The following is a 12,155-nucleotide window of genomic DNA, read 5'->3' on the forward strand; positions in this document are numbered from 1 at the left end:
TATTGTCCTGACAGCTCAATTGGGCTCTAAGGTCCAGATCCTCAGAGGTATTTAGATACCTAATTCCCATTGATTTCAGTGGAAATGAGGTTTCACATCTGAAATCCAAGGCGTAAACACCTGCCTTAGTACATAAAACAGAGTGGTATTAAAAAGACAGTGTATTGTATAAAGAAGATTATTCCCTCCCTCTTTAAATCTTTCAGTCAATAACCTAGTTGTTAATTTTAATTCAAAATTAGCACAGAACCAGTGGGGGGAATGTGACGGCATGAGTGTAAATGTGACTCCTACACCAAATCTAGTATTATTTGTAGCAAGCTTTGGATCACAGAGACGCTGATTTACAGTGTGTTAAAAAGCCTAGAATATTTTAGAACAGTGGTGGGCAACCTGCGGCTCACGGGCCGGAGGTTGCCCACTACTGTTTTAGAAGCATAAAGCACATGAAATGTTTCACACTTTCAGAAGCTGCATACAGAATTTCCACAGGATTCTGTATAACTAAAGTAGATTTTCCCATGGGGATTTCCCCAACTTTGTCATTTTTTTCTTGTCTTCATTTTCATAAAGAAGGTGACTAAGGACCCCTAGACTCAAAGTTAGCTGGAGATGTCAAGCCCAAAGGAAAAACCCACTAATATGCAGGGCCGCCCAGAGGGGGGGACAAGAGGGGCAATTTGCCCCAGGCCCCGGGCTCCGCAGGGGCCCCCCACGAGAGTTTTTCGGGGCCCCTGGAGCAGGGTCCTTCACTTGCTCGGGGGCCCCAGAAAACTCTTGCGGGGCCGGGCCCCGGAGCTTCTTCCACTCCCGGTCTTCACTGGAGGGGGAGTCCTTCCGCTCCGGGGAGGAAGGACCCCCCGCCATCACATTACCGCCGAAGCGGGACCTGCCACTGAAGTGCAACCCAGTCTTCGGCGGTAATTCGGCGGCGGGGGGCCATTCCGTTCAGGGACCCGCCGCCGAAGTGCCCCGAAGACCCGCGGCAGGGGCCCCCCGCCACCGAATTACTGCCGAAGAGCGGGCTGCACTTCGGTGGCGGGTCCCGCTTCGGCGGTAATTCGCCGGCGGGGGGCCCCCGCCGCGGGTCTTCGGGACACTTCAGCAGCGGGTCCCAGAATGGAAGGGCCCCCCGCCGCTGAACAGGGCCAGCTCTAGACATTTTGTCACGCGGGGGGTCCCCTGCCGCTTGCCGGTCCCACGGCTCCGGTGGACCTCCCGCAGGCATGGCTGCGGAGGGTTTGCTGGTCCTGCGGCTCCGGTGGACCTCCCAGAGGCGTGCCTGCAGATGCTCCACCGGAGCCGCAGGACCAGCGGTCCCTCCGCAGGCACGCTGGCCCCAGGCCCCCGGAATCCTCTGGGCGGCCCTGCTAATATGTAAGTGACCACACAAGACAAGACCACTCAGACTATTATAACTCCATTTTCTACTTTCTTCCCAAGTCCCAGCTCTCTCAAAATTGTAACAAAATCAAAGTAGTACAATCCTATCACCCAAACTGTAAAATACCTAAATAGACCCTCTGTTCATTTCCAGATTCAGTTCAAAACTGCCCTCCTTGTTTTGAAACCCTGCCTGGACTTGCTCTGGTCTAATTTCTGAACTTCTCTTCTGTTACTGACTCTCAGGTTTTACTGTGTCTCTTGCAATATATAATATTTCTTAAGCCCCCAGCTCCTGAAGTCATTCTAATAAGGGCAAATCTGAGCTTTAATTAAAAACAAAGTTTCTTGTCCTCATGGTTGCGGAGGAAAGCTTGAAACAGTGACTGTAGTGCAGCCAAACAATTCAGAAATCAGAAGGTAAACACCCCCCTCCCCAGATGTACTATTTAAAGCCAATCTCATGATTGGGTGGGGAGGGGGGGACTGGCTCATTAATTTGGAACATTTGGGGTTGGCGATACTGTGCTACTTCTTCCCTTTCTTTTTCCACTTGTCTAGCATTGGCCTCCTCTTACAGTCTTGCCATTCCTATAGAAGAGCTGCCTCCTCTGCAGCTCTTGCCAAATGGAACAGACGTCTTATAACACTGACAGTCTGCCTATATTCATATCTCAAATACACTGCTTCTCCTTTGTCCTTCATTCTTTATTTCTCTTTCCTTTTCCTAATATTATTATTCTACCCTGTAACTGTAATTAACTCTGTAAAGAATTGATGAATATATATTCTGTGAAACATCCACTAATTCACTGAATGGTCTAATAAGGTGGGCAGCTCTAATAATGTATCTTTTGGCACTACAGTGCAAGGCACAAGGTCACAAGGCCACCAGATATCCAGGGAATTGTGGGTATTCAGAACAATTGTCTTTCTTGAAGTATGTTACTGAATTTATTAAATGAGTTTTTATTTTTATCTCAGAATTCAAATTCATTTAAAGATACTTTCATCAGTTACATATTTTTATTTAAGGCAATCAGATTTGTTAACAGATTTGAGTAGAAAAACGATGGGCATTGATCCTAGATTCTGTAGTTCTGTGCTATAAAACAACTCTTGCAAGAAAGCTGGCAGCCACAATCATCAAGAGTTTGCTATTTTATTTGGTATTTCTGAAGTGTGTATATGAACTGAGCACTCAGGAAAGGAACTAGGTCTCAAGATCCCGGAGAATGAAATCTACTATTTATCCACATGACAGCTACAGCAGGTGGCAGCAGTGTAAGCTCCCACGACAGGGATCACAACCTTGATCCAGAAGGACTGCCTCTATGTAGTTTATTTTCAATGGATCATTCAGTTCTTTGCCTTTGCTGAAACTGTCAGTAAGTTAACTGGGAACTGGACCGAGACTAACAACTCATTTCACCCAGAAAATTCATCACCAAAAGTTCTAACAATTTTATTGCTGTTTCCTGCTCATTCTTATTCCTGTTGTCTTTGAAACAGATATTGGATTGTCCAAAATTGGGCAAGCAAAGTGCTTTAAAATAACCACTGTCTCTAATAATAAATTAGCTATCCTTTTGAAACACTTAATGTTCCTTGCTTTTTCAGTAATCTGAAATCCATTTTCACAGAAACTGCAACAAAAACAGCAGCCTCCCATTAGGTTATCAAAACACTTGATAGCATGTATTTGTCAAGTGTAATTTCTCATGTGGCAGCTACAGACTGTCGGCTTTGAACTGCTTCTACAGTATGTTATGCTTCGATTTAGAGGAAATCACCAGTCCAAGACCTCCATGCCATTTAAAATACAGTCATCCTTTGAGAAGTTGCAGTGGAAACATGGTAATTTCTTATTCAATAGATTTGCTCTAGGCCTGTATTCAGAGTTGCATCTACTGAATTTAGTTTTGAAAAAGTAGGTTTCTTGCTACATTTTATTCCCTTTAGCACCATGGAGTCAGTGCAACTGAGGAGGAGTGAGTTGGATTCTACTTTGGCTCACACATGATCAAACAGGGTTGTTAAATAAGTTCTGACTACAGAGCCAGATTCTGTTGCCACTTACATCTGTGCAACCGCGGAAGGCAATGGGATTGTACAGGTACAAACGAGGGCAAAATTCAGGTCTATAGAATTTTTACTACTGGTGATCAGGGGAATAAACTGAGAAAATCGTGTGTGGTCTCCTGAGAGACAATCAGCATGGAACCCCATGATATTATTTCTACGACGTCACTTTTCATTGTACAACAAACTGCACCTTAGGCTCCACTTTAGGATACGGGATTAAATGGAGTGAAGGGTGTTGTGTGGGCCCTCTGCACTGAGCTGGATTTCACCCTCAGTGCCTTAGTGATTTAAAGCCAAGAATCTCAAGGTGCTTTACAAACATGAATTAACTGGACTGGTAATAATAAATACTGTGCTACATGAATTTATTGTAATGAATGACATCCTTGCAGATGCAATGAGGGAAGACTCTAAAAGGTGAGGTGATGGGCAGGTAGGAATGTGATGGTGAAAAATATTTATCTGATTAGTAAACTCCTACCACAATGATCCATTGACTGCCCCAAAGAGCTGATGACAAGAATGAGCTGATCACACTCCTGTAGAATAAGGGACAGAAATGTTCAACTCAATAAATCCAGGCCTCACCCAGTAGTGACTTACTTGTCACCATTTTCGTCCTGGACAGCAGTAAGATGTCGCTGAACAGCTAGTAGCATCTTCACATCACCAGTTACAGCGTAGTCAAAAAGAGCATTGGCATGACGTTTAGCAAGCTGCATTGCCTTCTCCAGGAATAGATCATCTGCAACACAAATCATTGCGTTCATCAGAGTTACAAATTATCTCAGTGCAATGTCCAGATATAACACAACAGGTGTGGGGTTTGTAACAGGCTGGTAGGGTTTTCCTGAAGCACTGCACACCATTCAGCAGGTGTTGATTCTGCCTGGGGCATGTTAACCGCGTACTGTTAAGTACATTCTGCTGACTCACAGAGGCTCCTACAGCTAATTACCACATACAGATGTCAAGATGGAGGTAGTGGCTCTCTAGAAAGATGAACTAGTGTATGGGCTGAATAGTCAGGGGAGTGGAATCATAGGAGCAACCACATCTGGGGAGAAGACTTGAGCTGCACTCTGTAAAGGGGGTAAATTTGAACTATGCACACTAGTGGATTATATTTGAGAGCAGTTTGGGAAGACAGCCTGCTCACAGAACTTTGAAATACTTCATGTTTCTATGGTTCATGCACAGCATCTCAAATTGTTTTACAAAAATTAATAAATGGCGCCTCACGACACATCACCTTCGTAGTTTAAATGAGGAAACTGAGGCAAAGGAAGGTTAACTGATGTCAAAGGTCACACAGAAAATCTGTGGTAGAGCCAAGAATCGAGCTCATGTCTCAACGGCCAGTCCTGTACCTTAACCGCAAGATTATACCATCTTTCCTCCTCTCATAAATACATCAAAGAAAATTTTTAAATTAAACAACAACATCTTCAGATTAGTGTCAAAGCACCATAACCACAGCAATTTCAATTCCCCAGTATACTCCAGGGAAAAAAAAAGAAAAAGATTTGCATATGTCATCAGTGGAACCAAGTCACAAACGGCTGACCAAATAAAATCCACAGCTCCAATTTAATGGGAATATGGTGAAGAGGGTGAGGCGAGATGAACTTTCAAACCACATTTACCATTCTGGAGAGGACTGTCAATTGTACTAGTCTATATTCCTAACCATTCCGAAGTGAGATTTCATGGGACCTTGTAATAAATTAGTATGAGCAAGCAAGGAAAACAGCAGTTGCCAGCTAAAACACACGTGTACATTGAGCAAAGAAATTCAGGACCTTTTGCTATGTAAAAAACAACACTGTAATGTGTGGGATAAAAGGGACTCTTCAACTCTGGTCAGTATTAATGCCTGTGTTCTTTTTGTAGGCCATGCTCTAGGGGTTACATAATTATCAAATCTGTCTGGGGACTGGTCCTGCTTTGAGCAAGAGGTTGGACTAGATGACCTCATGAGGTCCCTTCCAACCTTGATATTGTATGATTCTATGATACCCGAGTCAGGCTGACATTCCAACTAGCTGAGGACAGTGGGTCCTGTAGACACATCATTAGCCCGACAATTATAACTTGTAATTATAACTACCTCTCAGCACCAAACAACAGCTTTATTGTCTAATGCTAATGCAATCAACACACAACATGTGTGTCAAGATAGGACACCACAAGCAACATGGTCTCTTTCTCATCAAACTCTGTTCCAGATTTTTGTATAAGCAGGACACTAAACCTCATTGGTTTGTCATAATGACCTCTGGGAAAAGGCCTACTACATTGTCACTGGAATAAGAGAAGATACATTTCCTTTAAACCCAGTTGTCAAACCTGTGCAGATTACATTCAATGGGTGCACTTCACAGACCCAATTCTTCTGCATATATTCTTCACACAAATCAGATTCCCTGTTTCTTTCCTTTTTACTTTTGTATAATTGATAAAGAAATAATCATCAGCTTCCTGATGTGCTGTCTATTACTCAACCTTTAGATTCAACAATCCAAGCCCTTCCTTTCACTGGAAACAGACAGACAACATCACGCCCTCACACAAGTGCACACCCATCAATTACTAGTTTTGTTTCCTGAACTAACACAGGAGTTGACTCTCTGAGCCAGCAAGCAGAAATTCTCTCTAGGGCACCACATGATCTCTCAAGTGCCAAGAAGCCACTTACGGAAGGCTTCAATACTGAAACCCTATTACTATGTGAACTTGTTTTCCCAATCCAATGTCTAATTGTTATAGTAAATGACACATAATGAAACCAGCACACAACATAATATGTCCCTTTCTCCATTCCAGAAAGAAGGAACATTCTGCATGAAAGAGCTACATAACACATTATACATGGGACAGGGAAAGCAAGTTCCTTATCTGTCATTTCTATTATAACAACCAAACAACAGCATGTCTCCAGTGAATGATCCAAGACACATATGGCCTGGTTTTCATAGATGTTGACTTTGATGGGAGTTATGGGCACTCATGACATCTGAAAAATCTGGCTATCTAACCCTCAAAATATGGACTGATCAGGCTGCCAGCAAAAGGAAGCTTGGCAAGGCAAAGGTGTAAATTTGTAGTCTCCAGCGGGCTAACATCCTAGTTCAAAAAGACTTCCTTCAACCATTCCTTCTCTCTTTTCCATTTTTTTTGTTTAATAAATACTTTGCTGTGAAGCAATGCTGATTTGATTGTTTAATTTATTCTTTATTTGGAAATGGATGCAGTTTATATTCAATTTAATAAAATGCTCCGCATGCAATTTAGAAATAGATTTGCATGGAACAATAATGCAACAGTTACGTACTTGGAAAAAACCTTTCCACACATACAGTGAAGCCTGTTAAATATCAAGGACCATACCTTTTGCTGATTTACAACCTGTGTAATTCTACAGACTTCAATGGGATCACAGAGTCAATGGGAGGCAGTGCAGAGACACAAGGGGTTCTGCATAGATAGCACTGGCATACATGGATCTTGGGAGATCCCAGGTTTAGGAGACTGATTTCCTGCCATTTCCAAGTCGGAGCAAATTTTAACCCTCCCACCCTTGCAAAGATGGAAACTCTGTGAGCGCGAACTTGTGACATTTCCAGTCCTTAACACAGACTTCTCCCATATGAGAGATTGGCCACATGAATGGCCCTACATAGACTGATTTGTTCACTTACCCTGTAACCTACAATCTGCTTCAGTTACTCCAGCTGTACATGACAAAGTAACATCCTCCTCCTTATTATCCCCACTACAAACTCTGGACTCCCTCCTCTCTGTGATTTCCACTGTCGTGTTATGTTTCACATCTGGTTTGTCGACGTGCTTATTGCAGCTTTCCCCATCCTGTTCAGCCACATCATTTGAAATTCCTTACAACATAAATGAAAAGCATTAGTCTTTTGATACTGTGATTCTTTTGTACAAATAATAATGCTCTGTGGGTCTCATTCACACCCCAATGAGATCAATGGAAAGATGCCCATTTACTTCAATCCGCACTGGATCAGGACCTATATCAATACATGCTACAGAGTCACTGCTCTCAAGTTCATTACACAGAGAGAAATGTAACTTGTTCTGAAGTTATTTAAGATCTTCACTTTGCCAATCCCCATATTAGACTATAAAATTAAACAAACCAATTATCTAATAGTAAATGTACGGATGAATTCTGATCTCAGTTGCAATGTTACAAATCTGCAGTATCTCCACCAAAGCCAACAGGATTATTCCAAATTGACATTGGTGTAGCAGGCTGTACAATTTATCTCACAGACGCTGGAAATAAATGGCCCCATCTGTCTTTTTCACAGAAGCTCTGGGGCTTTTGGGTTTGAATTGATTTTCCCCGGTTTTGGGCACAAAGAATGAGTGTGTCCTTACTGTTAACTTAATTTTTCAGTGGCCATGCATGTTTATCAGGTTGGGCCAGACTGTGGCTCTCCCTTAACCCAGCCAGACAACAGGGAGAGGAAGGGCCAGCTGGGAACAACTCACTGGAAAGGGGAGCGGAAGAGCAAGGACAATGCAGTATCTTTTAAAGAGCTATTGCAGATCATTCTCCCCCCAGAGCAAGAAGGCACCTCCAAGGCATTTTGCTTCACAGAAACAGGATGTTTCTCAGTGCTTTCTCTGGAGTGCTGTCACTTTAACACCATCTATCCCACTGATTGTGCTTAGTCAATATGTCTCACTGTGCATTTGTACTCATTTAATATGTACGTCATGTGATATCACATAATATGGTTTTTCTGAAGGCTGGAATTTTTCATTTTCAGGGAAAATGAATATTCCGCAGGTTAAAAAAGTAGCCTCCAGTGGGCTATAATGACAGAAGCCACAGTCCACTGGCCAATTTTTAAATACTTGAGGAAAATAGTTTTTGCTGCTTATAAACATCAAATCCAGTCAATAGCATATATAGTTCACCATTAAGATGTCAGCATTTGCCATCTAATTATTCTCTATTCTAATCATAGGGGAAACTGTGGTATTTGGGACAGCAGTGAGGCGTTCTGTTGGCTAATGCTGATGTTTAGTGATCACTGTAAACATGTCAGTGTTTACACACACATTTTAATCCTGTTTGAGTCCAGTTTAGAGCGACCAAGCTCCATCACTTTGGTAGTCATTAACAGTAATTGCTGATTAGTGAAGCAAAGATGGTAAACTAAAGATTACTGTGGCAACCAGGCTATTTTGTTTCTTACCATGTTTCATTCCAGCACTAGACTTTGTGGTGCCTGGGTGGAAAGGCATGCCTCCATAAGCAGAATACCCATAGGAGGGGTAACCGTACCCTAAAAACAACAGCAATGTAAAAGGAAAAAGAATCACTGGAATTATTCTCCAGAACAAAAACAAGCAATACAATGAAAATCAAACGCTCAGACAAAACCAGTATTTCATGTGCAGCTCCTTTAGTATTTTGTCCTTTGGATTTTCCACCCTACTAGAACAACATGTTCTGGATGAAAGCTCATCTCCTATCTCTATGTCAATCAAAGGAAAGTCTAGAGGCCTGGCTAGCCACTTTCTCTATCTCTGCAGTTCTCAGAATTTAAGAGGTAGCATACCACTTCTACTGCTCAAAGAACGGCTTGGCATTCTGCTTGAATAATTGTAATTAGTGTAGTTATAATGGATTTTTATTCTGATAACGTGCTTTAGACCAGCGTTTTTCGAACTTTGGGTCGCGACCCAGTACTGGGTTGTGGCACGTCAGATACTGGATTGCTCTGGTCAGCACTGCTGACCTGGATGTTTAAAGTCCTGTTGGCAGTGCTGCCCAGTTAAGACAGGCTAGTACCTACCTGCTTCAACACTGCGCTGCACCCTGGAAGCAACCAGCAGCGGGTCTGGGTGGTGGGGCCTTAGGGCACCACGTGCTGCCCCCACTCCGAGCACCAGCTCTGCACTCCCATTGGCCGGTTCCTGGCCAGTGGGAACTGGGGTAGGGGTGGGGGTGCCTGCAGGCAAGAGTCACACAAAGCTGCTTGTGCATCTTCCTTCGCCTAGCAGCCGGACTTGCTGTTGGCCTCTTACGGCGTGCAGTGTGGTCCGCGGTGCCAGAACAAGCGGGAAACCTGCCTCTGCACCACGGCTGCACCGCTGACTGGGAGCCACTGGAGGTAAGTCTGCCCCTCAACCCTGCGCCCCAATACCCTGCCCCAGCCCTGAGCCCCCACTTCAAATTTCTCAACAGCGACTGCCATTAACTAATTGGCATTGACAATGATGGAGCGTGAAGGATTTCTGCCCAGTCTTCCTTGGCCAGAAGGAAGCTATCTGTGACATGCAACCTCCAGGAAGAAAAATAATGAGAGGGTTATGTGGCCTCCCACAGGAAAGAAGATGATTTACGGAAAACATTACAACTTTGATTCTCATTTCACACCCGTAAGAATGAGGAGTAACTTCACTGAAGTCAATGGAGTTACACTGGTTCCACATCAAAGTAAGTGAAATGAGATTCAGGCCTTCTATACTTATAGAAATACAGAGATTTGCCATGTCAATTTCAATAACAAATAAACACGTCCTTTCTCTATGACCCAGAGGGACAAACCACACATTACAATTTAAAGCTTATGCTTCAGATCAATTATCTTTTCTCTTTACCTGAGCCAGCACCACTTCCTCCGCCTCCATACATTCCACCTCCTCCACCTCCAGCACCACTGCCTCCACCGTAACCATCAGAAAAATTAGGCATAAGCTTCTGTCGCTTCCTCTGAACTTCTTCTTTATCTGTATTTTGGAGTGAGGGAGAGAATGAAAGAGAAACAGCAAAAGGAGAGGATGAGTCACTTCTATTACCAGCTGGGGACAGAAAAGAGCATTGTTACTAAAAAACAATAGCTTAAGGGGAAATCAGAAGTGCTGTAAGTAGGGTAAACTGTCTCAGCTCCAAACAACAAATCATTTTTGTACAGCAAGACTTGGTGAAACATTCCAGTAAGTGAACAACCCAAGAAACATTTTCAGACCACAGAACCAAAGACAAAATCATGCACACGGGTCCATACAGCTTCTCTAATACTGTATCTGGTGCCACAATACTCAAATAAAGATGACAGGGACTGGACATGGCAGACATACCTAAGTGCCTAAATCACTTATATGCTTTTGAAAATGTTACCCATTGGGAACAAAAGGGCAATTTTCTCTCCCAAGCAAATACACTTTAGAAAGAGGCCACATGTTTTGGTGATGAAACAGGGTCCAACTGAGATGAAGCAAACTTCAGTACCAAAAAGGCCATAAAGAAAAATGAGTTTAAAGCAAGACATAAAAAACCCATGCAGGTCAGTAGCAGGAGAACCAGCCTTACACAAAGTACAACAAATAAAGGAAAAACAGAATCCCCAGCTCCATCAAAAAAATCCCGAAGACAATGGGGAAAAAACCAGCACTCTAAAGTCAAACATACAGAAAATGAAACAGTCATGAAAAGAGGAGCTGTCAAAAAGTGACAGAAAAATTCTAGCAAAGAGGAAGCCCAGCAACACTGTTGAGGAAAGAACAAAAATATCCCCCAACAAACAATGTAATAATTCCTAACAGGCACGTGATAAGGAAACTGCATGCAGAATAGTATCAATCAGTGCATCAAACCCAAGCATTGAACATATGAAACAATATAATGAATAGTCTACATATGACCGCACAATTTACAGACATATACAGTATGTAGTTAAGTTACCTGCATCAAATATACTCACCCGCAGGAAGAGAGCAAGCCCTAAAAAGCAGCTAATGAATCTGGCCCAGGAAATAAAAAAAACACACATTTCTGAGCTCGTGTGAGCACTATTCAACAGGGAAATAGCAGAGTACAGTTGCTAGAATACCATCCCTGAATGCCAGCCTTCATAATATGTTGGACAGAGTTTATGAAAAGGCATTTACAGAAATCAGCATTCAGTCACTTAGAAAAGTTAGATGCCTGCAAGTCACCAGGGCCTGAGGAAATGCATCCTAGAATACTCAAGGAGCTAATAAAGGAGGTATCTGAGCCTCTAGCTATTATCTTTGGAAAATCCTGGGAGACAGGTGAGATTCCAGAAGACCGGAAAAGGGCAAATATAGTGACCATCTATAAAAAGGGAAACTTCAGACCCAGGAAACTACAGACCAGTTAGTTTAACTTCTGTGCCAGGGAAGATAATGGAGCAAGTAATTAAGGAAATCATCTGAAAACACTTGGAAGGTGGCAAGGTGATAGGGAACAGCCAGCATGGATTTGTAAAGAACAAAATGATGTCAAACCAATCTGATAGCTTTCTTTGATAGGATGACGAGCCTTGTGGACAAGGGAGAAGTGGTGGATGTGGTATACCTAGACTTTAGTAAGGCATTTCATACAGTCTCACATGATATTCTTATCAATAAACTAGGCAAATACAACTTAGAGGGGGCTACTATAAGGTGGGTGCATAACTGTCTGGATAACCGTACTCAGAGAGTAGTTATTAATGGTTCCTAATCCTGCTGGAAAGGTATAACAAGTGGGGTTCCGCAGGGGTCTATTTTGGGACCAGCTCTGTTCAATATCTTCATCAACGACTTAGATATTGGCATAGAAAGTATGCTTATTAAATTTGCAGATGATACCAAACTGGGAGGGATTGCAACTGCTCTGGAGGATAGGGTCATAA

The 12,155-nt window shown here is 42.8% G+C and overlaps 1 protein-coding gene across 4 annotated transcripts in view; it reads right to left on the minus strand.

The window, feature by feature from the left end:
- NFKB1 (nuclear factor kappa B subunit 1) overlaps positions 1–12,155 on the minus strand; it is an 85,050-nt gene that overhangs the window by 17,638 nt on the left and 55,257 nt on the right. For 3 of the 4 annotated variants that reach the window (XM_050944404.1, XM_050944403.1, XM_050944406.1), the window contains 4 exons: positions 10,117–10,245; positions 8,706–8,795; positions 7,170–7,364; positions 4,072–4,213 (listed from right to left, as the gene is read on the minus strand). In XM_050944404.1, the coding sequence (XP_050800361.1) occupies positions 4,072–4,213; positions 7,170–7,364; positions 8,706–8,795; positions 10,117–10,245 (556 nt within the window). The remainder of the gene's footprint in view (positions 1–4,071; positions 4,214–7,169; positions 7,365–8,705; positions 8,796–10,116; positions 10,246–12,155) is intronic. The other variant, XM_050944405.1, reaches the window with a different exon arrangement.

The sequence above is a fragment of the Gopherus flavomarginatus genome, chromosome 3 (assembly GCF_025201925.1).
Source record: "Gopherus flavomarginatus isolate rGopFla2 chromosome 3, rGopFla2.mat.asm, whole genome shotgun sequence".
Lineage (NCBI taxonomy): Eukaryota > Metazoa > Chordata > Testudines > Testudinidae > Gopherus > Gopherus flavomarginatus.